Source organism: Somniosus microcephalus, chromosome 14 (assembly GCF_052327205.1).
Source record: "Somniosus microcephalus isolate GS21.2 chromosome 14, FLI_Smic_1.0, whole genome shotgun sequence".
In the NCBI taxonomy this organism is placed as follows: Eukaryota; Metazoa; Chordata; class Chondrichthyes; order Squaliformes; family Somniosidae; genus Somniosus; species Somniosus microcephalus.
This window is the reverse complement of record NC_141000.1, coordinates 76,020,910-76,048,336: the sequence shown is the minus strand read 5'-3', so window position 1 is coordinate 76,048,336 and position 27,427 is coordinate 76,020,910. Positions and strand designations below refer to the sequence as shown.

Genomic DNA, 27,427 nt, shown 5'->3' with positions numbered 1-27,427 from the left:
AGGACAGGTTGCATAAACGGCTTGTATTCCCTTAAGATTAGAAGCTTGAGGTCGGATCTAATCGAGGTATTTAAAACGATAGATATTCGATAGGGTAGATAGGGAGAAACTATTTTCTCTGGTGGGGAATCCAGAACAAAAAGGACATGATCTTAAAATTAGAGCTCGGCCATTTAGGAGCGAAATCAGGAGGCACTTTTTCCACACAAGGGGTAGTGGAAATCTGGAACTCTCTCCCTCAAAAGGAGGTGGTTGCTGGGTCAAATGAAACTTTCAAGACTGAGATTGATAGCTTTTTGTTAGGTAAGGGTACGAAGGGTTATGGAACAAAGGCAAGTAAATTGAGTCGAGGCACAGATCAGCCATGATTTAATTGAATGGTGGAACTGGCTTGAGTGGCAGAATGGCCTACTCTTGTTCCTATGTTTCAGTCACCTGGAGTCTTAGGGCTGCATATTCTCAAAAGTTAGAATCTGACTCACTACTGTTAAAATATACATGTACAGAACCAATTCTAAACATATTAAAAAATTGGAAAAATAATGATGGCCCAAACTTTCCTGGAGACTCACACTACTGTAATGGAGCATTTACATCGCCGCTAAATGTCTCAGGAAATTATGGTGTAATTGACTTATGCCATTACTTACTCCACACCATAATTTTCTGGGACTTTTGCATCGCTCCGCCGTACTCTCGTCAAAAGGATATTCAAGGTAATGATCATAGCTCTGTCTATTAAAGCCAATGGTCATCGCAATTTCCTGAATGGATGCTTGTTTTCTTGCCACTGCCACTTAGACTGGAAAATAATGGTGCTGGTGGCCCGATTTATTGCTCGAAGATTGTTATGGAAAACAATCCAGGACAAAGCAGCCCGCTTGATTGGCACCCCATCCACCACCTTAAACATTCACTCCCTCCACCACCGGCGTACTGTGGCTGCAGTGTTGACCATCTACAAGATGCACTGCAGCAACTCGCCAAGGCTTCTTCGGCAGCACCTCCCAAACCCCCGACCTCTTCCACCTGGAAGGACAAGGGCAGCAGGCGCATGGGAACACCACCACCTTCAAGTTCCCCTCCAAGTCACACGCCATCCTGACTTGGAAATATATCACCGTTCCTTCATAGTCACTGGGTCAAAATGCTGGAACTCCCTCCCTAACAGCACTATGGGAGTACCTTCACCACACGGACTGCAGCGGTTCAAGGCAGTGGCTCACCACCACCTTCTCAAGGGCAAGTAAGGATGGGCAGTAAATGCTGGCATTGCCAACGACACCAACATCCCATAAACGAATAAAAAAAATCCAAAATCAAGTATGAGTGAAGAATCTCACCTGAACTCTTAGAAGAACTGTAGTTGGAACAATTAACAGTGACAGCACAATAACTTAAAATCCTAGTCCAGGCATAACATTTCCTGGCAAACAAATAATGCCTTTATTAGGATTCAATTGTCATGGATAGCGTAGTCTAGTAGTCCTGCATATGCAGCAATTACAGACATCCACACAAATGCTCCCTATGTGTATTGTGAATACATTAATGGTGCCCAGCTCCGCTTGAAATATTCAGATTGCTAATTTTGTCAATTAGCCTTAAAACACATTACATTTATCTTAACTAGTTGATAACTATGTTTTAACACGCAATGTAAAATCCATAGTACATGCAATCTAAATCAACTAATAGTTGTCAGCAGTGCATGAAAAATAACACAAATTAAATCTGATAATCCCCTTCTAGGAATTGACATCATTATCTTATCAAGCACATGACGATCAGCCTGGTCATATACTCTATAGTTTGACCCACAAATCCTGTTGGGCCTCTTAAGCGACACTGGTAATTCATTCTATGCTGACTCTGATGTTTATATAGCCACTTTGAAACCCTGCTTTCTACATCTTTCTAGCTTTGAAAACTTGCCCTAAATCAGTTAGAACATTTTACGTAACTGCATGTCATTAATGTACGCTTATATTTCATGGGAAGTGAAATGAAAATTATTTGGCATTGTAATCATTCTCTTTGTAATAAGGATTAAGGTAACTGAATGCTTGTGTCTATCTAATGAGGCCTTAATATCATCACAATTAATGTAAGTGTCCTGCAATTAGTTTCTGTAAATAGACAGAATCCCTTTGCAGGCACCAATTGAGTTTAATTAGCACAGCTTTAAAAAAAAAGGTCACTTGCATAGTAATTGTTTTATGCAAGTGTTAAATGTAGAAAAGATACAAACACTGCCAACGAGTACTATTAGTCACCATACACAATATTCATATTAGTTATCAATAATTATAATGACATTGCCAGTTTTAAAAATGTGGTGTAGACATAGATTATATACATAGAGACAAATAAAATCGCAGGTTTATTCTGGTTATACACGTGCTCAGAAAGTCAATATCCATTTTATGCCAAACAGCAAGTATGCCATACGCTGTTGGTCAGATTTGTGGTCATTCAGCACTCTCCACAAATGACAAATAGAAATTGCTGTTAATTTGTTCACTTTTCAGGATAAAGCAAAGAAGACATAAAAAAGTCTGTTCAAATTAAGTCATCAATGGCCTGGAATTTGCGGTCAACGGCAAAGCAAAGGCATTTGCCGTCTGCTTGTATTCCCCCTTTCAATATAATAATTGTATATAATTATTTGTTTTACAGAAACAGAACTTTAGAAACTTAAAAAATCTGGAAAAGCCAATTCCTATGTTATCTTGAATTGGCAAGACTCGTTTAAATTCAGTAGAAACGTTGTCACTGAATTAAAGTGTAGTTAAATATCATCACCATGAAAGAGAAATCTCACCGTTAGTGGGATCGATACACTGGCTTTCCACTTCTAATTCGTCACGATGCTCACTGCAGCATATTAATACCAGGAAATGTTGAAGTAAGTTTGCAAAGGCGTGCTCGGTATACAAAACAGCAAGATTTACAGTGTGCGTTACTGATCTAGCCATTGCCTGAAATTTTGGCCCAGTATATCATAGCAGTTGTACATTGTAGATGTGTGCTGTTGAATAACTCCTTTCAGGATCAGTCATACTACCTGATCGACATTGTGCTGATTTGCAAAACCTTTGAGTTTGTTGTAACATGATATACTCACCCATTTCATAATTGGTGACCAGAAAAACACTGTGCGAGGACCTAGAAACAAGATAGAGGTAATTAAAGGTTTACATTTTAAGGATGCAAATTCTTTACTTGTTTGAATAAAGGCCAATAGTATAGGACACAACAGATTGAAAGAGTAGGAGGGAAGTTAAGGTAAATTAAGTAACAGTTAAGTGAAGGGTTTTAAAAGCCTGTGTTTTGTAGAAGGCTGAGAAGACTCAAGGATGCAAGGAGCTGCTAAGGACGAATTAGATTAGAAAATGGTGCAGAGTCCTAATTTCAACACAACAAGGATCCAGAGAGGAGAAAGTTTTTAGGAAACACATTGGGAGGTTAGGTAGAACTAGACAGGAAAGTTCAGATGAAAACCAAGGGAAATATTGGAAAATTCCTTGGGAGCACTTTTTTCAGGCAGCCATTTATTCCAATAGATTTAACTATTGCATCATGGCTTATTCTTCATTGGAGTAATCAAATGATGGGTAACTTCAATGTACACTAATTCCAGTAAACAACCTTAAAAATGTTACTACAGGTATTAGAGTCAGGGCCCTGAAAAAAAATCCAGTATTCTTAAAATAATGTACCTTTAATCCCCTTATTCTTGATCATCATGCAACATACTTGTGCCGGACAAAAAAAAAACAACTTGCTTCTACTCTTCTGCTAGGCAGGACAAGAGAGTGGGAAATAGGCCGCTGAAATTTAAAATACAGCAGCTGTAGCGATTCTTACCAGCAGAGTGCCTGCTCAAAAAACAAACCCAAAGAAATATGTCTGCCAACAGTCACTGTTTTTGAATCAGTGGATATTTTAAGTGCAAACAACTTTAGGTAGGTATGTTTGCTGTACAGTGTAGTTTATCCAGTAACCGGTTATTTCAGCAGAAACTTCTGTATACAAACTGGTAACAGCCACACCAATCTGGTACTAAAAATGTGGGCCCACTGCAAAGCATTACTTATTGTGCAGCTCATCATTACTATTAAAAGGTTTAAATTCACTGAGTTTTTAAAAATAGGTCAGGATTTACACTTTTCCATTTAAAATAAAACATGGAAATTTAATAAATATAGCTTTGTGGTGCCAGTTACAAGAAACCTAATTGTGCAATAGTTGCGCAAGCGATCAGAAGAATTGCCAAGGGCATTCAGAACAAAAAAACACAATACCCTGCCGTGGTTATGTAACTGCTGCAGAGAGGATTGCTATAACTTCACCCATTGTAAAGCCATCTGCAAATTCATTGTTAAATGAAATAAGCCAAATAAAATGCAAATCAGTCTAACATTTTGATTCTGTTTTGTAACAGAATAGAAATAATTCTCAAATTGTTTTCCCAGGTTGTTTTTTTTTAAAAAAAGGGACACTCAACAAAAAGCAAACAAAACAGATTGGTGTGGCATGTCAGCTTCATTTTATGGAACAAAAATATTTTTAAGTATTTAAAACATTACTTTAAAAAAAAATGAAGAACCACAGCAATGAAAAGAGTGTTTTGGTTGGGATAGAGGACATAGCTTTTCTCAGGACAAGGTCAAGTCTAAATGTATGCAAATGAGACACAACTCAACACTATTACACAATGATTAGTCCCTTTTAAAACATTTGAATGTTTATGTATTTAAGGCTTTTCTTCCAAAATATTAAGAGCAACACATTGAGCTCCCTTAGCCTCTCTGGTCTCAGCGCCCTGGGATAGGTAGGGTAAAATTGGTGCGGATTTCTGCTCCCAGTTATTATGCAGGGACCTTGGATCCAATGACGTGCAGGATTGTTTTCTTTTATTCATTTACAGGATGTGGGCGTCACCGTCAAGGCCAGCATTTATTGCCCATCCTTAATTGCCCTTAAGAAGGTGGTGTTGCGCTGACTTCTTGAACCGCTCCAGTTTGTGTGGTGAAGGTACTCCCACAGTGCCGCTAGGGGAGTTCCAGGATTTTGACCTGGCGACAATGAAGGAATGGCAATATATTTCCAAGTCAGGAACTGGGAGGTGGCGTTTCCATGCTCCTGCTCCCCTGTCCTTCTAGATGGTAGAGGCCGCGGGTTTGGGAGATGCGGTCAAAGAAACCTTGGCAAGTTGCTGCAGTGCATCTTATAGATGGTACACACTGCAACCACAGTGCACCGATGGTGGAGGGAGTGAATGTTTAAGGTGGTGGATGGGCTACTAATCAAGCTGGCTGCTTTGTCCTGGATGGTGTTGAGCTTTGAGTGTTGCCTGGATGAGCACAGCTCCAACAAGTGGAAAATATTCCATCACACTCGTGACTTGTGCCTTGTAGATGGTGGAAAGGCTTTGGGGAGTCAGGAGGTGAGTCACTCGCCCAAAATACCTAGCCTCTGACCTGCTCTTGTAGTCCACAGTATTTATGTGGCTGATCCAGTTAAGTGTCTGGTCAATGGTGAACCCAAGGATGTTGCTGGTGGGGGATTTGATGATGGTAATGACATTGAATGTCAAGGGGAGGTGGTTAGACTTTCTCTTGTTGGAGATGGTCATTGCCTGGCACTTTTGAGGTGAATGTTACTTGCCACTTATCAGCCCAAGCCTGAATGTCTTCCAGGTCTTGCTGCATGCGGGCAGGTCTCTCTCACCTCCCCTTGGAGTTCAGCTCTTTTGTCCATGTTTGGACCAGGGCTGTAACGAGGTCTAGAACCGAGTGGGCCTGGCAGAATCCAAATGGAGCATCGGTGAGCAGGTTATTGGTGAGTAAGTGCCACTTGACAGCACTGTCGACGACACCTTCCATTACTTTGCTGATGATTGAGAGTAGACTGATGGGGCGGTAATTGGCCGGATTGGATTTGTCCTGCTTTGTGGACAGGACATACCTGGGCAATTTTCAGTTAAGGGAGGGTGGTAGATGGTAATCAGCAGGAGGTTTCCTTGTCCATGTTTGTCCTGAGACTTCATGGGGTCCAAAGTCAATGTTGAGAACGCCCAGGGCCAGTTCTTCATGACTGTATACTGCAGTGCCACCACCTCTGGTGGGTCTGTCCTGCTGGTGGGACAGGACATACCCAGGGATGGTCATGGAGGAGTTTGGGACATTGGCTGAAAGGTATGATTCTGTGAGTATGACTAGGTCAGGCTGTTGCTTGACTAGTCTGTGGGACAGCTCTCCCAATTCTGGCACCAGTCCCCAGACGTTAGCGTGGAGGACTTTGCAGGGTCAACTGGGCTTGGTGTGCCTTCATCGTGTCCGAATCTGGTGCCTTGGTCGATGCCGAGTGATCTCTCCGGTTTTATTCTTATTGTCTTTGGTTTGTCACAACTGAGTGACTTGCAGTTAAGAGTCAATGATATTGTGGGGGTCTGGAGTCACATATAGGCTGGACTGGGTAAGGACAGCAGATTTTCTTCCCTAAAAAGGATATTAGTGAACCGGATAGGTTTTTACAACAATCACAGTCACCATTCCAGATACAAGCTTTTTATTCCAGACTCAGATCATTAGGCCAGGCCTCTACTAGTCCAGTAACATAACCACTATGCTACAGTACCCACTGTTGGGCAAGGACAAAATTGAGTTTGGCTGTGATGTTCTCATCTATGGTCAAACCAGTCACTGTAGAATCATTGAAATTTACAGCATAGGATGCCAGTCAGACCCTTGCCAGTGCTGGCTCTCAGTTATCCATTGCCCCCCAATTTCCCTGCCCTTACTCTATACCCTTTTTCAAATATTTATCCACTTCCCTTTTAGAAGCTATTATGGATTTCTTCCACCACTGTTTCTGATAGGGCATTCAATGTCCTAACAACCATCCATGTACAGGAAACTTTCGTTTAACCGGAGGTTAAATGTCCGGAAAGCTCTATCTACCGGCAAAATTCAGGAGCCGTTTCCTGTAAGTTTTTTTATTTCTTGTTGCTTTTTCCCCCCCCCCCCCCAAGTCAGGCTCTGCAAGGTCTAGCTGAAGCTGTTGCTTAGCTACAGAGACGCTTTTAAGCTGCGGCCGACTGTTTTGAAGCTGTTGCTAAGCAACAGGGTTTGTTGATTCACACGGAGCTCAAAAGCTCCGTATGTTTTAACATTAGCGCTGGTTTCTACGGCAGTTTTGATGGTACGGCACCAGCTCGGTCCAGTCAGTGCCGGATACCAGAAAGTTTCCTGTAAAGATTTCTTCTAACTTCTCCCTTTGTTCTTTTGATGATCATAAATTTATGCTCTTTAGTTACCAGCTCATGGACCAGAGGAAATAGTTTCCCCCTGATTTACCTTGTGAAAGCCCCTCAATTTTGAATACCTGTCAGACTCCCTCTTAAACTTCATTGTTCTAATGAAAAGAGCCCTAAATCCTCTACTCTCTCTTGATAACTAAAGGTTCTCTCCAAATGCAATCTTAGTTGATCTCTTCCACACCTTTCCCTAAAGTATTAAGTACAAAGCTATACCAAATATTCTAACTGTGGCCTAACCAATGATTTGCACAGGATTAGCATTACCTCTTTGCTCTTCTATTCAATGTCTTCCCACTTTTAAAAATGTATATCTGAGCTCAAAAGTCTCTCTGCTCCTTTTAAAGTTTTACCATGAGTTTCCCCTCCTATTACACCCTGGCAAAATATATCACCTCACAATTCTCCATATTAAATTTAATCTGATACTTATCTGCCCAATTTACTAATCGGTCTGAGTCCTCCTGAAGTTGTTTACAATATTATTCACGGTTACCCAGGCTCCACATTTTTCTGCCATCTGCAAATTGTGCTCCCGATACCCAAGTCCAAATCATTTACATCTATTTAAAGCAATGGTTCCAATGTTGACCTGGGGAACACAACTGTTTACATCCTTTTAGTCCAAAAGAAATCCACATATAGGCTCACATGAAGAATGGGCATGTGAGTCAGGCACTTAAGAACACAGAGTTACTTCCTTAAGGAGAGGGATGGGGTAAATTGGCAAACAAAAAAAATAAGTACATCCAATTGAAAGATTAACTATTCATTGCAGCATGATCAATATATAGTCACAAACTCAAAAAATAGTATCAGAAAAGCTTCAAAAGATACCTGGATGACCTGGAGCAATGGGCAAGTCAATGAGGAGTTCTGATAAACCCTGGAAAATCACTATGTGCTATTCTCCAAAAGAAACAAGCACAAGGAACAGGATACAAGAATGAGCTGCTGCCAAAACCAGCAGGGAGCAGAAGTCCCTGGGCAAACTTTCCAGAGGAATATGGCGAGAACATCGATAACATAACTGCCAGGGTATCAGCCACACTGGGCCAATTACCAGCCCTCGGAGGAAAGAAGCATAAAAGCAACCCCATAACTTTCCTCAGACTGTACAAAGCTTACATCCATTCAATCCTGGAATGCAGATAGACAGGTGCACTGCAAGCCAACCACAAATTAAAAGGCTACAAACAATCCAGAACTGAGCAATAAGGGCAGCATATTCCATACCATGCTTTAGCTACTCAACCGACAAACATCTATGGATTCCAAACCATGTAATTGGGGGGGGGGGGGGGAAAAGAAGGGCAGAGAGCAAGAGGAAAAAAAGAGGGAGGGAGGGAGAGAGAGAGAGAGAGAGAGACACACAAAAGGTGGGGGAAGAGAGAGAAGTGGAAATGTTGCCTCAGTGGGCGACAGCCAATGGGCATTTTGGAAAATTTTGCTCTGGGCGAATGGGAGTTTAAAAATTCAGCAGTTTGGAGGTGGGGGTGGGGGGGGAAAAGGCTGGTTGGTTCTTTTATTCCATCTTTTGGTATTTTTGCTGAAGCACAACAAAGTTTGCAAATAAAAACTGGATCAGAAGTGATTCTAACATGGTTTCCTGAAGCTGCCTCCCAGCCCTGCTCCTATACAAACCATCCAATTTATACTGAAGTACTTTACAAATATACACATGCTTGGCACAATTTACTTTATTTACCACTAAACAATGGTTGGGGTAAATCTATACAGGCCAGCTGTCAAGCAGCACTTACTGGCTACTGGGTCAGGGCACTTCAGCACCTAAACACCCAAGTGGATATGCAAGTTAATCTTCTGCTTACAATGGAGGCTTAAGAATCACTGCCATATGAAAACCACTTACTTAAGTGGCGTTACCATCCCCTGGGAGAGGCAAAAAAAATCAAAATTAAGTGTATTATTCATTTTTGTCAATCATCTCTGGAAATTTAAAAGCTAAATTTGCTTTAACATTTAGAAGTAAATGAACCTACATAGGCACCGAATCATATTGTCTTCAAACTGCAATGACCTGTATTTCTAAAAATAAACTTGAAGGAGAAAACTCAGCCAACAGCATTCTAAAAAGAACCAAGTTGATTCCCCAAACAAACTTGACAGATTCCATAATTCACCAATCTGTGAAGTGGGAATTTTCTTAGCTCCACCCCATCTGAATCACATGAGTATATTTCTAGCCATTCATTTAAGTTAATAATTGATTCATGTTGTTAAACCAGTAAAACATCAATATTTACTTTACAACTAATATTTAATTCACTGGAAAGATAAAAATTAAAAAGCCTTTGAGTAGGCGATCTTCTCTCCCACAGCCGTTTAAACTATCTTCGTCTTTATTTTGCACAGAACGACATAATTTGCTTATAGCAGCAGCTCTCGGGCCCCGACCGGTGACAAACGGCTGCGCATCAAAACGTATTGAAACCTTTTCACACAAGGTTTGCTACTCGTGCATCATTTCTCGATCGCATTCTAGTGAACACGGAAAGCAAACATGTCACGACAGCATCCTCACACGCCACTAGCCGCAGGCTGGCACTGACCCCGTCACGCCATTCTGCACCTCACAAGCATGAAATGTTATAAAAAACAGCCGCGACGCCTGAGCAGCAAGACTTTTACCTGCCGGGTGATCATAAAGCGGCCTCATCTTGGCAGGAAGCATTAGTCCAATCTTGTCCAACGTTCTGTGATAACTCGCTCTCATACCGGCCACCGCCATGTTTCACTAATTATTAGTGCCGAAGCTACGCTATTCAGCAGCCCGACCTCAACGCTCCGCTTCGGCTCGTCCTCCAACTTTGTCCTTTATGTCCCCGATGACACGGAATTGAGCAACCGGCGGAAGGAGCCGCACGGCAACGATAGGAGGAGCGCAGCCTAACCTGCTGGTCATTTAGAACCCGCCCCGAACACCCTCGTTGGGTCCCACCCAAAGACGGTCCCCGCCTCGACGAACAGGATTGGTCAATGAGGACGTCAATCACTCTCTTTGACCAAGATAGATTGAGGGAGTCGAGTTGGCCACGCCTTCTCTCTCCGCCCCCCTCCCCCCGGTCTCATTCTCGCCCGGCTGTTTGAACGAAGTCTCGCGATGTTTGCGGCTTGACAGGCCTCTCGCTGACAGACAGACGGGCAACGATTCGCTCAGAGCAAACATGACGGTGATCACTATAATAATAATAACGATGTGAAAGGACTTCCCGCTGGTCCGGCCGGGGGGGGGGTTGTTTATTTGTACTTATAACTTCTACATTGGTGTCTGTCGAGTGGGCAATGACGGACGCCCGAACCGGTTAATATATTTTTATGACTGGGGGAGCGGCAGGAAGGCAGGATGTCACGTCCCACAAACCTGGTCTGGGATGTGAGGAAGCGCTCGCTCGGGCTGGAGGATCCCCGATTAATTCGCTTGTCCTATTTAGGTAAGAAGTGGTTGACTAGCTGCCGAGCTCCAGCTCAACCGCCCTCCTGACACCAGCAGCAGCCTGTCTGTCCCCCCCTGCCTTTGTCGACTTTAGTCATTGCGTTTTATAAAAAGGATTGTGTATATTTATTAACCTGAATTACGTTTCCATTTTCGGAGATAGAAATAGTCTGAATAAGTATTTTTTTTAATGCATTTAATATTTTTCTTCCTGGGGTGCCGATAATCCTGGTGACTGGGTGAATATTTCTACTTGTGTCGAATACACTTATCCGGGAGCAAGTTTTATTTAAAACTAAAAAAGGTATAGGCTGCGATTGTTCCTGAGATAAGATAAAAATGAGCAAACATAATAATTGACAACAGGATATACGTAACGTTGAATGGACATTGTGTGTTTTTCTAGTGGTGGGAAATAGTGTCTTATTTTTCCCCGATAGTTTGCTTTAGTAGTTTCACAAAAGTTTTTTTCAACTTTCCCCATGAATTTATTTTTTCGTTTAAATACAAAGTCAAAGAAAAGAAAATAATTTGGGTTACTACACGCCACCAAGAGCTGTTGCTAAGCTATTGACGTAATAATAGCCAATGACAGCGTTTCCGAAATGAAGCATTTCCAGAAAAACAATCTTCTAGACTAGGGCATCTTTGAATATTTATTATGACAGTAAGTGGATATATAGGAATATAACTAAACTCTGGCAATGAAACTCATTCTGGGAACGAATGCTTTTATCTGGGAATGAAGGCTTTTATCATGTAGTGGTGCCCATTCTTCAAATTGCCAGGTTTTGGATTATTATCTGCCCTTTTCTTGCCCATTTCAAACTTGTATGACCATTCCTGCACCATCTTTGTATTATGTGATTATCTTGTTGCTAATGAGTTTCTTGAATTAAATAAAAATAGAAAATACATTTTTATCTGATTCACCATTTTGTATTTTATAGAAACATAGAAGATAGGAGCTGGAGCAGGCCATTCGGCCCCTCGAGCCTGCTCTGCCATTCAATGCGATCGTGGCTGATCATCCAAATTCAGTACCCGGTCCCTGCTTTCTCCCCATACCCCTTGATCCCTTTAGCCTTAAGAAATATATCCAACTCCTTCTTGAATATATTTAATGTATTGGCCTCTACTGCCTTCTGTGGTAGAGAATTCCACAGGTTCACCACTCTCTGGGTGAAGAAATTCCTCCTCATTTCTGTCCTAAATGGCCTACCCCTTATCCTTAGACTGTGACCCCTGGTTCTGGAGTCCCCGACCATCGGGAACATGCTTCCTGCATCTAGTCTGTCCAGTCCTGTCAGAATTTTATAAGTTTCAATGAGATCCCCTCTCATTCTTCTAAACTCCAGCGAGTACAAGCCCAATCGACCCAATCTCTCCTCGTACGTCATTCCTGCCATCCCAGGTATCAGCCTGGTGAATCTTTGCTGAACTTCTTCCATGGCAAGAACATCCTTCCTCAGATAAGGCGACCAAAACCGCACACAATACTCGAGGTGTGGTCTCACCAAGGCCCTGTACAATTGCAGCAAGACATCCTTGTTCCTGTATTCAAACCCTCTCGCTACGAAGGCCAACATGCCATTTGCCGCCTTAACCGCCTGCTGCACCTGCATGCTTACCTTCAGCGACTGGTGCACAAGGACACCCAGATCTCGTTGCACTTCCCCTTCTCTCAATCTATTGCCATTCAGATAATAATCTGCCTGCCTGTTTTTGCCACCAAAGTGGATAACCTTGCATTTATCCACGTTATATTGCATCTGCCATGCTTTTGCCCAATCACCCAACCTGTCCAAATCATCCTGGAGTTTCTCTGTATCCTCCTCACAGCACACACGCCCACCCAGCTTTGTGTCGTCTGCAAATTTGGAGATATTACATCTAGTTCCCTTGTCTAGATTATTAATATATATTGTGAATAGCTGGGGCCCAAGGACCGATCCCTGCGGTACCCCACTAGTCACTGCTTGCCAGTTGGAAAAAGACTCGTTTATTCCAACTCTTTGCTTTCTGTCTGCCAACCAGTTCTCTATCCAAGTCAATACCTTGCCCCCAATCCCATGTGCCTTAACTTTACACGCTAATCTCTTATGTGGACCTTATCGAAAGCCTTCTGAAAGTCCAAATACACCACATCCACTGGTTCTCCCATATCTATTTTACCAGTTACATCCTCAAAAAATTCCAGTAGATTAGTCAAGCACGATTTACCTCTTGTAAATCCATGTTGACTTTGTCCGATCCTGTCACTGTTTTCCAAGTGCTCTGCTATTACATCTTTTATAATGGACTCTAGCATTTTCCCCACTACCGATGTCAGGCTTACTGTAATTCCCCGTTTTCTCTCTACCACTTTTTTTTGAATAGTGGGGTAACATTAGCTACCCTCCAATCCATGGGTACTGTTCCAGATTCCATCGAATGCTGGAAGATGATCAGCAAAACATCAACTATTTCTAGGGCCACTTCCTTAAGTACCCTAGGATGTAGATTGTCAGGCCCTGGGGATTTATCGGCCTTCAATCCCATCAATTTCCCTAACACCATTTCCCTACAAACACTGATTTATTTCAGTTCCTCCCTTTCATCAGACCCTATGTTCCCTGACATCTCTGTCCAAGAACAACTTGGAATAACTGAGAGAAACTTCATTTAACTGTAAATTCAGTTATTCAGTATGTTTGTATTTTTCATTTAGTCAAGTAAATCAGACCAATCAAAAAATTCTGTGTATATATAATTTTTAAACGGCTAGATTTCCAATTCAATCATCATATTTACTTATCCCAACTAATCAAAAAACCTTACAATTCATAAGTCCACGGTCTCATTATAAACACCAGTCAAACTGTTCAAATGTTATATTTGTATACTTGACAGCCACCCAGCCTGTTATCAGAACAACAACGTACATTTATATAATACCTTTAACATAGAAAAACAACTCAAAATTAAAAAAACCTGGAAAGTAGGCAGTCTTTGTGAGGGGTCTAAAGCTCAGCTTTGGGTTTAATAGGCTGCTGAGGTTCCAAACAGTCTGCTCAGCTCGAGTCATTGGCCTAGCAGGAGGATGGAATTAGTGGCAAGGATATGGAGTTTGTGGCGGGGGGTCGAAGACCATTGCTTTGGTCTTCCCAATATATGCAACGTTCTCCTGGCTGGCCTCCCATCTTTCACCTACCATAAACCTTGAGCTCATCCAAAACACTGCTGCCTGTATTCTAATTCGAACCAAGGCCCTTTCACCCATCACCTCTGTGCTCGCTGATCTACATTGGTTCCCGGTCTGGCAACGCCTCAATTTTAAAATTCTCATCCTTGTTTTCAAATCCCTCCATGGCCTCGCTCCTCCCTATCTCTAACTCCAGCCCCACAGCCCTCCGAGATCTCTACACTCCTCCAATTCTGGCCTCTTTCGCATCCCCTATTTTAATTGCTCCACAATTGGTGGCCGTGCTTTCAGCTGCCAAGGTCCTAAGCTCTGGAATTCCCTCCCTAAACCTCTCGGCCTCTCTACCTCTCTTACCTCCTTTTAAGAGGCTCCTTAAAACCTACCTCTTTGGTCATCTGTCCTAATATCTCCTTATGTGGCTCAGTGTCAAATTTTGTTTGATAACACTCCTGTGAAGTGCCTTGGGATGTTTTACTATGTTAAAGGCACTATATAAATGCAAGTTTTTGTTGTTAGCTTACATGTGGAAGCTGATCCCATGTCTATTGATGATTTTACCAAGGGGCAACATGGGGATTAGGAAGAGAAGGGGCCCAGGATAGATTCTTATGGACTCCAAAGCTAACGGTGCAGGGGCGTGAAGAGAAGATGTTGCAAGCATTTTGAGAGGGTGGAGTGGGAGGTGTGTTGATGGCAGTTTTGAAAGGGAGGAGCGTACTACCTGAAGGGGGAGACAATTGCAATGTCCGCTACTATGGGTGCCAGAAAGGGAAGTTGAGGGGTCAGAAGTTTAGTGTGAATGTAGTCAAAAGAGTACATGTACGCTGGTGACACCCAGCTCTACCTCTCCACTACATTTCTTGATTCCTCCACTGCCCCTATCCTGTCTGGCTGCTTACATAGAATTACATAGAATATACAGCACAGAAACAGACCACCATTCGGCCCAGCCAGTCCATGCTGGCGTTTATGCTCTACTCGAGCCGATATCTCTTCGATGAGCCACAGTTTCTTCCAGCCATCATCATAGGCCCCCACCACAAACTCCGTACCCCTGCCACTGATTCCTTCACCCTCCCTGTTCACTGTTTCGGGTTGAACCAGACTGCAATCTGTGTGTCCTACTTGACCATGAGCTGAGCTGCCGACCTATATGCTATCCATCAGAAATCTCACTTACTTCTACCTTCATAACATCGCCTGCCTCCGTGCCTGCCTTATCCCATTTACAGCTGAAAACCTAATTAGTGCCTTTGTCCCCTCCAGACTCGACTATTACCAAGCTGCCCTGGCCGATCCCCTGTCCTCCACAGTCTGTAAACTCTTGCTTCTATCCTATTCCACACCAGGTACCCCAGTGCCTCCCATTTAAAATTCTCGGCCTTGAGCTTAAACCCCTTTTATGGCCTTGCCCCTTCTCCTCCTCATCTCAAATGTAACCCCCCCCACCCCCCCCACTCAAACTCTCTGCTCTTCTGACCTCATGCATCCCTTACTTGCTTTGCCTCACTGTTTGCAGAAGTGCTTTCAATCTTCTAGGCCACAGGATTGGGAATTCCCTTCCGAAAACCTTCTGCCTCTCCATATCATTGTCCTCTGTTAAGGCCCACTTCTTTGACCAAGCTTTAGGTCATTCCTACTATCTTCTTCCCTGACTTGGCATCCATTTTAGTCTGATTACATCGCTGTGAAGCATTTGGGACATTTTTCCAACATTAAAGGCACTATATGAATGAAAGCTGTTGTTCCCAGACACCTGGAAAAATTGAATTCCATCTAAGTCTATATGTGAACTCTATATTCTGTCTTCAGCATAGTACACTGGTACTTCAGCTGTCTGTACTATTGAATGGTAGAATGTGGGTTTGAACCTGAAGTTCCCTGCACAGTGAGTTCCTGGTTTTGATTCCACTGTTGGGAAAGGAGCCAACTAGTGCCTAGTTGTTTCTTGATAGAAAGGGAAAAATCAATTTAGTTTCCATGGACAGCTACGATTCACTTTTTTTTCTCTTGCCCGTTTTTTCCACTCGCTCATCTTCTGCAGGTGTTGACTTCTTGCCAGGGCACGTGTCTGTAACATGTGTGGGTAGTATTTCCAGTTCATTTAATTTTGAAAGGTGCCAAAAACTGTGAGGCGACATATACCTTTGAGAAAATCCAAGGAAAACAAGAATGCATTAGAACATCATCATGATCCCACAGAATAATATCTTAAGTGACACTGACCTCAACCTCTCCATAGCATTTGACACAGTTGATCATTTCATCCTTCTCCACCATCTCTCATCTGTGGTCCTCCTTGAGATGATTGCCTTCAATTGGTTCCACTCCTGCTAATCCCAACAAAGCCAGCATACCTCCAGCAACAGCTTCTTCTGCTCCAGCACAATCATCTCCAGGTGCCCAAGGTTCCACCTTTGGCCCTTGCTTTTCCATGTTTACATTCTACTTCTTGGAAATATTATTTTCAGACATGGGGTTGGTTTCCATATGTATGTCGACAACACCCAGCTCCAACTCTTCACCACCAACCTCAATTCCACAATCATCTTTGTGTTTGTCAGGTTGCCTATCTTGCTGTTAAGCCATACATGAGCCTGAATTCTGGAAATACCAAAGCTATCTTCTTTGGTTCCCAGCAGAAACTCACCTAAGGCTGAACCAGGTGCTGGTCTATCTATCACCAAGAAAGCATACTTCTATAAGCTGCCTTCACCCCTATCTATCTCCCTCTGAAAGCTGCTGAAACTCTTATTCATGCTTTTGTTACCCCGAGACTTCTTGAACACACTTCTTCTTGTCTTCCTGAATGCCTCCCTATACAAACTCCAACTTGTCCAAAACTTCGCACTCACATGCTATCCCACATTAACTCTTGCTCACCCATCAGCTCTGTCCTTGCTGATTCCCAGTGGATCCCAAAACACTAAATACAGATCCCTTCAGTGGAGCTCACCGAGGCCTGGGATGACGGGTGAGTGAAACTTAATGTAGGACAGAATGTGGGTGGTGGAGTTTTGGATGAGCTTCCCACCTAGTCTGCAATTTCCTTCTGCCCTAAGTCCCAGTCCACAATCTACAATCATCCGACTTTGGGATCCTGTGCAACCCCTTTCTCATCATTCCTCACTTGGTGAGAGCTTTCAGCTGTTTTGGTCCACCCTCTGAGACTCTTTCCCTAAACATCTTTGCTATTACCTGTACCTCCCCTTGTGGTGTATGTAACTTGTTCCACCTTAAGAGAACTTAAGCCTGGTCCACCTTAAGAAAGGCACTACTTTCTTTGGCTGCTGTATACGTAATACCGGTGGTGACCACACCGGTATATAAGCACAGTGTAATAATATTGTATTCAGTATAGTCCGACCTCCAACCAGTAAAGACCTGTTGAATTTACTCTTGTGGTCTGTGTAGTAATTCTCACTATAACACACAGACTTAACAGTGGCGACGAGTCCGATTCGTACCCTGCTGCAGTAATTTCCACGGCGACTTCGTCCACAGACAGGACGTCGAAGAGAGGTTTCCACCCTCATCACCTACGGGAAGACACGTCGAGCGGCAGGCATCGAGCAACCGGAGTGTAGAAGATATCCTGACCTCGAAGCCTCCATCAGCGACTGTCAGCTTCTTCTACTACCTCGTGGTGGGTAAGCCGGGCAGCGACGCGACAGAAAGTCAACCGCGTTGGCTGTACAGACGGGGCTGGGAAGACGGAGGAATAAGGGCGGTGAGGTCGATCGCGACCAGAGATACGGGCCGGGCCGCTTTCGAGCGAGAGGCGCAGCGCGGGACATCGATCGCGACCGGAGATAAGGGCCGCGTTCGGGCTAAAGGTGCAGTGTCTGGGGAAACTGAAGGCGCGAGAGCCGCGGTGAAGCGGAGACAGCGTCGGGGGACGGGTGAAGACCGCCAAGCGCGGGAAAACCGCCATTTTGTGGGCGGAGGACGACGGCAAGAGCGGGAAGCCGCCATCTTAGATAACATTAAAAATACGATAAATTGCTACGATGCCTAAACATGGGAACATTAATGCCTTCGACAGTGATATAGAAGACTGGGCTATGTATGTAGAACGCATACAAAACTATTGTAAGGCAAATAAAATTCCTGAGACAGATAAAGCACTAACATTACTAAACTTAATGGGTGCGAAGACATACGGGCAATTGAAACACCTGTTAACACCAGATGAACCGGCGGATAAGACGTTCGAACAGATTGTTACTGTCCTAAAAAATCATCTTAGCCCCACGCCGCTGATGCTAGCGGAACGATTTAAATTTTACGATAGAAGACAGCTGCAAAATGAAAGCAATGCTGAATATTTGATGGAATTACGTAAGCTAGCAAAATATTGTCAGTTTGGAACGGGACTGACAGAGGCACTTCGAGATAGATTTGTGTGTGGTTTATTTAAACAGGATACACAAAGGCGACTGCTCGAGGAGAATGAGCTGTCTCTCGAGAAGGCGGTCACTATGGCAGCAGCACACGAGGCCGCAGCGAGAGGCACGGCAGTAATGCAGCTACGGCCACCGGAACTCGGTACAAACAAATTGGGTTTGAGTTCTGTCAAATGTTATCGTTGTGGAAAGACAACGCACGATCAGAACCAGTGTTGGTTTAAAAACCAAGAATGCAGAACGTGTGGCGGGCTTGGCCACATAGCTAAAGTATGCCGGTCAGGAAAGAAGACCAGCAATAAAAAGTCACCGCAAGGAAAATATGCAAAGGTACACAAGGTGACAAAGAACAGTTTGACTGAACAGAAGTCAGATTCAGACGCTAGCAGTAATGAACTGGATAGCTTAAGAATACACAACATTGGTAAGGATACAGACCTCCAGACAATTTGGGTCACTCTTAAGATAGCAGGAGTCCAAGTAAAAATGGAATTGGACACTGGATCGGCATTGACGGTCATGAATAAGAAAGATTACAGAAGGTTATTCCAACATATTCCCTTACAGGATACGGAGATTATATTGAAAACGTACACGGGGCAAAGAGTGTACCCCATCGGAAAAATAGAGGTAGAAGTGGTCCACAAGGGCGAAGGAAGCCAAGTAATGGACTTATATGTGCTACCTGAAGGAGGTCCACCACTACTAGGACGGGAGTGGATTAGGAAAATGAATATGGACTGGCACTCCTTGAAAGCACTAACTGTAGATTCCGGGGAAACAGCTGTCAAACCTAAACGATTGTCCAGAATATTGGATGAGGCTAAAGAGGTGTTCCAGCCGGGACTGGGAACACTGAGAGGAATTACGGCAAACATCAAGATTGTTGAACATGCACAACCAAAATTTTTTAAAGCCAGACCGGTACCCTATGCAATACGACCTGCGGTTGAAGCGGAGCTGGAAGCACTAGAACATTCAGGGGTACTGTCTAAAGTAGATTGGAGTGAGTGGGCTACGCCCATTGTTCCCGTTATGAAACGTCCTGCGAACAATAAGCCAGGAGATCCAGGGAAGGTTCGCATCTGTGGAGATTTCAAGATCACCGTTAATCCGGTGCTTCACACGGTGCAGTATCCGCTTCCACGGATTGAGGATATTTTCGCTTCACTGTCTGGCGGGAAACACTTCACCAAGATAGACCTGGCGCAGGCGTACTTGCAGATGGAGGTTGAAGAAGAGTCACGCCAATACCTCACTATCAACACGCATCGAGGGTTGTACCGGTACAATAGGCTGGTTTTTGGTGTGGCATTGGCTCCAGCAATTTGGCAGAGGGCCATGGAGCAGGTATTACAGGGAATTCCAGGCACACAATGTTACCTGGACGACATTCTGATCACAGGTGATGGTGATGAACAGCATCTCGCTAACTTGGAACTGGTGCTCAACAGACTGAAAGAGTATGGACTTAGGGTAAATCGGCAGAAATGTGAGTTCTTCCAGAAGCGGATCTCGTACTGTGGTCATGTCATTGACCGGGAGGGGCTTCATAAGTCTCCTGACAAGATAGCGGCAGTTGTAAAGGCTCCCGCTCCGGAGAATGTCTCTCAGTTGAGGTCGTTTCTAGGATTAATTAACTACTACCATAAATTTCTGCCAAATCTATCCACGGTGCTGCATCCGTTGAACGCTCTTTTACAGAAAGGGGTACCATGGGACTGGGGCGAAAACTGTAAGAAGGCATTTCGCAAAAGCAAAAAATTGATCACCTCAGAGGAAGTGTTGGCTCACTTCAACCCGACACTGCCTATTCGGTTGGCTTGTGATGCTTCTCCATATGGTAGAGGCAGTACTCTCACATAAATTGCCAAATGGCACGGAAAGGCCAGTCGCGTTTGCATCCAGATCATTGACCTCCGCTGAGCGCAACTATGCGCAGATCGATAGGGAGGCCCTTAGCCTTGTATGGGGAGTGAAGAAGTTTAATCATTACCTACAGGGCCAAAAATTCACACTTCTGACAGACCATCAACCGTTGGTGTCCATTTTTAACCCTAAGAAGGGTGTTTCGGTGATGACAGCACAGCGTCTCCAGAGATGGTCTCTTTTCTTAGGGGCACATCAATATCAGATAGAATTCAAAGGTACGAAACAGCATGGCAATGCTGATGGCCTGTCGCGCCTGCCACTACCTGAAGATGAAGACACGACGGAAGTTGACCCTGTTGAGTTATTTCATTCGACCATTATCGAGTGTTTACCTGTCACCAATGCAAGTATTGAAAGAGAAACCAGGAACGACCCGACACTGTCCAGAGTCTACGAGGTGACAGTGAAAGGATGGCCAACACGGGGTGATCCTCTGTTACCGGCATTCTCGGCAAGGCGAGACCAGCTGTCCGTCTGCCATGGTACTTTGATGTACGGGACAAGAGTGATTATTCCTCCCAAGTTAAGGGAAAGAATTTTAAAAGAACTACATGAAGGTCATCTGGGGGGAGTTAAAATGAAAAGTCTTGCTAGGGCTTACGTATGGTGGCCGGGTATTGACCAACAGATTGAGGAGTTAACGAAAAGCTGCGCTGGGTGTCAAAAAGTGCAAAATGCACCTCCGATAGCACCGCTACACCCATGGGAATGGCCTTCAGCCCCATGGCAACGCGTACACATTGACTTTGCTGGTCCATTCATGGACTCCATGTTCCTAATCGCGGTGGACGCACATTCCAAATGGCCAGAAGTGATCAAGATGAATACCACTACTTCAGAAAAGACAATTGCGGTGTTAAGAACAATATTCGCAAGGAACGGATTGCCAGAACAGATCTGTTCGGACAACGGACCACAGTTTGTATCGGAAGAATTCCAACAATTCTTAAAGAAGAATGGAGTTAAACATTATACCTCTGCCCCATATCATCCGGCGACAAACGGGTTGGCTGAAAGATTTGTCCAGACATTCAAAAAGGCTATTAAGGCCATGAATGATGATCAGATTCCGCTGCAACACAAGGTCGATAAGTTCCTGATGTCATATAGAAACGCCGATCATGCCGTGACTAACCAAAGTCCTGCTATGATGTTTTATAACAGGAGGTTGCGGTCCAAGTTGGACTTGTTAAAACCAAATGTGCGGAGGGAAGTGGAAAACAAACAGTTTCGGCATATTAACAGCAAGACCACTCGAACTTTCGACGTAGGACAACCAGTGATGGCAAGGGGCTATGGAAACGACAAATGGCAGTCCGGAACAATCCGGGCCAGACAAGGACCTCTGATGTACACCGTAGATGTTGGTCATAATGTGATAAGGCGTCATGCGGATCAGCTGGTAGAGTCGAGAGCAAGGGTCGAACCCATGGTTGTGACAGACAGCTGTGGACGACGTTCATGAACCTGAAGCATCTACCTCGGCCGAGAATGTATTTGATGATGATGACACCCAATACATTGGCAACCAACTAGAGGAGGCACCTCAACAACAAGAATCAGAGACCACTGAAAGGCGTTATCCAAGCCGAATCAGAGAGCCTCCTGAGAGACTGAACCTTTGAACTGTTATACCTGAAGTTATATATGTATATATGTTATGTTTATTTGGGGATATGACTGTTAAGCTAAAAAGGGAGGATTGTGGTGTATGTAACCTGTTCCACCTTAAGAGAACTTAAGCCTGGTCCACCTTAAGAAAGGTACTACTTTCTTTGGCTGCTGTATACGTAATACCGGTGGTGACCACACCGGTATATAAGCACAGTGTAATAATATTGTATTCAGTATAGTCCGACCTCCAACCAGTAAAGACCTGTTGAATTTACTCTTGTGGTCTGTGTAGTAATTCTCACTATAACACACAGACTTAACACCCCTGCCTCCAGAAAACCACCTTAAAACCTTGCTTCTTGACTGTGTCTTCAGCCAACCCTTCTAAATTCGCTGCTTCTCCGGCTGTATCTCTTCTATGTGAAGCTCCAGCGGGCATTTTATTATGTTAAACATGCTATACAAATGTAAGTTGTTGATTCTTCACGTGAAGAGACTTAATTTTGTGAAAATGAAGAGCAGTCTCTTAATGTGCTGTTTACTGAAGAAAAAAATTGTCATAACCATGCTGAATAAGTATTTGGAATCATTTATTTTGAATTACATAGAATAACCACAAGCTGTTTTTAATTAAACATGACTTCATTGTCTTAAATTGTGCGATTGAGATATGTGTCATATAGTTCATTTGTTATACATGTATGGTGTGAGGTCTAACACGTGATTAAATCAAGACAAATTAAATTTCAGATTTTAAATGACAGATTTATGAAACGCGTATGTATTGTTCGCAGTGTGATAATTTTCACCTTGAGCCCAAGAAACTTACTCTAACTAAAAAGTCAGCAACATGACAGAGCATTAGCGAGAGGATTGGATTGATGTTTATATTGGAAGAGAATATTGAAACATGTTATCAAGGAAGACATTCAAGTGCATAACAAATATTTCCAAACCTATACTGGTTTGTGACATGGTGGTTGTGCCATAGAAATTTGTTTGAATTGTTTAAGGATATTCCAAAATTAATGGATGATAAAGTGGTGGATACCCTAACCTAGAAATGATTGTTCTCAATATAAGCAGAAATTCATAGCTTGTATGACATACCTCTGTCCATTAGTGTAACCTGTTCATTTTTAAATTGGTAATTATGTCTGCTGGAGCAGCCTAGCAGGGAGGCAGGCCCAACTCAAGGGTTTCCATTTTGGTAAGGAATTTGGACATTTTTGCTAAAATGTCAATTTTATGTGAAATATTTTCTTCTATAAAATGGAGGAGTACTTTGAATTAAAAAACTACTCCCTGTGATAGCACCAGAACCAGTCTTGCTTTAAACCATGACATTCTCTATATTTATTAAAAATTAGATAGCCCAATACATTGTGAATTTGAAGTCGAATACTGAAATGAATACTTTTTGCTTTGTGTAAGGGAAATGAAACAATACACAAATCTGTCCATGGGTAGCTGTAGGTTTCTGGGGAGATTTCCAGTTGGTTCCTGAAAATGCTGTCAATAGCCAGTGCCTTCATTTTCATGTTTTTGAGATGTTAATGCATGTGAGTTTGCAATCCATATTGGTGCCACCTTATCTGTTTGAGGACAGCCAAGTTATTTGATATCCGTGTCGGGTGTCAGAGATAAATGAAAGTCTGCAGTGTCATGCTTTATCTGCTTGAAAGATAAAATTGATAATATGCTTCAACAGTGTGTTTTCATGTCATAGTAGTGATTTAGGACTCTAGTATGAAGAAGGACACACACATTAAATTCATCAAAGTCTCAGTTAAAAGATTCTGCAAGGCCCTAAAGTTCCAGACCTTTTTTTGAGACAATTTAAGGCCAGTCAAATATTGCTGTATTCCTTTTGCTTCTGTGTAATTATGAATCTTTAGTAAATAATATTGACTAGTTTTAGCCTGAACAATATAGTCTGATGGAATGGTGTTTTCTGATTTTTAGAGTTGTCAGGATTGTATGGTGAGCAGCCTGTGCAACCTCCAGTTCAAATTATAGCAGTAAAAGGGTCATTCTTAACCCTCTGGCGTGCAAGTCTATTTTACAACATGCATAAGGGTACCAGTTTCGGATCATGGGAGGCGTGGGTCTGTCTATGGAAAATACACTGGGCTGTGAGCACAAATAAGAGAAATGAGAAAGAGCCCATATGGTAACCACCCCCTAGAATTCCCTTCATCTTTTCAGGAATGTCATTAACTTGTGAAATAGACTGATTTTATTTATGTACAATATAAAATATATATGTATTTGTGTGTGTTGTGACTGTATGCACTTCCCCTTGCCGCACATACTTCCTATTTCACAATATTGCCAAACCTTGTGGTACTTGGCAGCATCTATTTCTGTTACATTTAATGGGTAACGCTACAATGCCTTGTGTTTGAATCTATGCTTAACCATTATACTCGCCTTTTAAGTGGCGCTATTGTGTCTCTAAAACTCTGTCGCCCAGCTAGTTCTAAATCCAGCTCTCCTACAACTAAGTGTAATGCATTTTATATACATCTTTTGAATTTGTTTAAATTATTGGAATTTTTGGGGCTAGCCACAAATTAATCGAACAAATCTACTCCGAACAGATGAATTTAAGCTTTGGGGGATAAGAGCAGTTGTGAATTAATTAAATAAATACATCAAGATATTATTCAGGCTTCACTGCAAAGGGCCAGCTAGGAATTAATTAAATATATAAATCCAACTTCTGGGGCAGTAGGACAGATGCAAATTAATGAAATAGATAAATAAAGAACCTCAATTTGTACAATTGGACAGACCCCATTTTATAATATAAGTAAATGGGATCTGGATAGAGAAATATGACCTCAGTACATCAAATTGCACTCCTAGGGCAGCAGTCTATCTGGGAATGACATACATTTTGTTGAATATATGTTAGTCATAAATTATTTTTAATCAAAGAGCCGGCACAGGGATGATGGACCAAATAGCCTCCTTCTCTGCTGTATGATTCTATGATGAAATTAAGTAAATGGGAACTTGAAGTGATGAAATCAGGCTTTAGAGTGAGACAGCTGCAGATTAATCAATTAAATTAATGTGCCTTGAATAATTGGAATCTAACTTTTGGGGGAGCAAATTTATTAATTAAATAAACGGTGTCTGGTTAAAGGAAATTGGGCTGTCCACTTGCACCCCAATCTCTCTGCTCCTCTGTGCTCTACCTGCCGCGCGCTCTCCCTGCTCTCCACACTTATTCCTCCTTCCAACTCTACTCCTCTTCATTTATATTTATTTCAATCTACAATACTTTCATAAGTCTGATCCTACATCTCTACCTGACTTCCCAATCCCCTTGGTGCTCACTACCCACCCCACATACCTACTGTCTGTTCACTACTTATTGCCAAATTGTTTCCTTCCCCCAATACCCATTACCTCCAATGCCTGCCACCCACCATCCAATCTTCTCTCGCTCTCAGCTTGCTTTACACCCACTACTACTACAACAACAACAACGTGCATTTATATAGCGCCTTTAATGTAGTAAAACATCGCAAGGCGCTTCCAAGCATTACTGAGCCACATAGGGAGATACTAGGATGGAAGTTTGGTCAAAGAAGGAAGTTTTAAGGAGCGTCTTAAAGGAGGAGAGAGGCAGAGCTTTTAGGGAGGGAATTCCAGGGCTTGGGGCCTAGGCAGCTGAAGGCCAGGCCGCCAATGGTGAAGCAAAAAAAATCAGGCACGCACAAGAGGTCATAATTGGAAGAACACAGAGATTGTGGTGGGTTGTAGGGCTAGAGGAGGGTACAGAGATAGGGAGGAGTGAGGCCATGGAGGATTTGAAAACAAGGATGAGAATTTTAAAATCGAGACATTGCTGGACGCCAATGTAGGTTAGCGAGCACAAGGGTGATGGTTGAATGGGACGGTGCGAGTTAAGATACAGGAAGTAGAGTTTTTGGATGACTACTCGCTCTTCCCCCATATGCTAAGCACTCTCTGCATTGAAAGATTTCCCCAACCCAATTCGTAGCATCCCACACCACCCACTTTAATTGCTCCTCCTTCCCCAAGTACTCCCTAGGCTTTCAACTACTCACTAACCTCTCAACCCCGTTACTACTCCGCACTCTACCTCAACTATTCAACCCCTCACCTAAAAATTCTGTCATCCCCTTTGCCAACTACTCATTACTCTCCAAACTACTCACTACCTTGCATTACACCTCACTTCCCTAATCATCTAAAGTACTTGTGTTGCCTCCTAACTCATCACATAACCAATTCTACTTTTCAAACACCATATTCTCTTACTGTCACCAATGCCACACCATGTCCAATTCCTTATAAAACACTTATGACTTCCTGTCATCAATGTGATAGGAGATACTCTAGTAGTATTATAAATAAAGAGTTAAATTGTTGAGAAGAGGTGTTAAAATTCAGCTTATTTCCTAACACTCCTTGTTCATATACACTACAGAAGTTATCTTCCACAAATAGACTAGTGTCCCTTATGAACCAAAATGTAACCTAATGAAGAAATCTATGCTTTTATTTTTGGTTATACTGGTGAAAGAACAGATTGCTCTTCATAGCTTATCATGGTCTCCGGCTTGTTCCACATGAATTACCATGGTCTCATGGAGCTTGCTTGATTACTTTTGGGGATCAGAAAGCTGTATAAGCAAGTTATATCAGCAGCTAAGAGTACGTAGCTTTCAACTGTACATTACACTGTTTTCTGAATCCAACATAAATAATTTTGAGATTCTTAATCCTTTAAAATGTATCTCTGAGCTTTCACACAAGTGAATTTTGCATTCATGGAGTACTGTCTTGCCACAGCGACCTGGAAATACGCTAGGTCTGAGTTTGCTAAAGATGAGCAGCCAAAAAAAGTCTTTGTGCAAGTAATTAATGTAAATAGAGCTGATCTGTCTCTTAAGCCAGCACATACACAGTCATGCATTTGTCTCACCCTTCACAAAAGCAACAGAATGGCCTTCCAGAAACTAGTTAACATAAACTAGTTTAGATTTGCCATTAATGAGTAATATACAACTTCCAGACAGCGGTGTATATTCACTTTGTTGCAGCCTCAAGAAAGAACGGCAACACAGCCATAGCTTCCATTTTAAAAATCCCAGAGCCTTGGCCAATTCAAATTAAAGGATATCACAAGGTCACACTTTGTGAATAAGGAAGGCCATTTGATCCATCTTAGTTTATCCATCAAGTAAGACTCTAAAGTTCCCCCAATTATGGCACCCAGTTATTTCTTAATTATTCCAGGGTTTTTGCCTCCAATGATCTCCATTCTATGTACTGATCATACTTGGTATGAATAGGAACTTCTTGATATAGTCATAGTCATAATGGCACAGAAGGAGGCCATTCGGCCCATCGAGTCCATGCCGGCTCTCTGTAGACCAATCCAGTCAGTCCCATTCCCCCGCTCTATCCCCGTAGCCCTGCAGGTTTATTTCCCTCATGTGCCTATCCAACCTCCCCTTGAAAACATT

General features: G+C 42.8%; 2 protein-coding genes across 10 annotated transcripts in view; one reads left to right on the top strand and one right to left on the bottom strand.

Moving 5' to 3' along the window:
- Positions 1-10,229, bottom strand: part of mpc2b (mitochondrial pyruvate carrier 2b) — a 32,617-nt gene extending 22,388 nt beyond the window's left edge. The window contains exons 1-2 of the mRNA XM_086006721.1: positions 9,977-10,229; positions 3,128-3,168 (exon numbers count right to left, since the gene is read on the bottom strand). Coding sequence (XP_085862847.1) covers positions 3,128-3,168; positions 9,977-10,076 — 141 coding nt within the window. The 5' untranslated portion in view covers positions 10,077-10,229. The remainder of the gene's footprint in view (positions 1-3,127; positions 3,169-9,976) is intronic.
- Positions 10,230-10,524: 295 nt separating this feature from the next.
- Positions 10,525-27,427, top strand: part of dcaf6 (ddb1 and cul4 associated factor 6) — a 176,055-nt gene continuing 159,152 nt past the window's right edge. For all 9 annotated transcript variants that reach the window (XM_086006714.1, XM_086006716.1, XM_086006719.1 and 6 more), the window contains exon 1: positions 10,525-10,779. In XM_086006714.1, the coding sequence (XP_085862840.1) occupies positions 10,692-10,779 (88 nt within the window). In that variant the 5' untranslated portion in view covers positions 10,525-10,691. The remainder of the gene's footprint in view (positions 10,780-27,427) is intronic.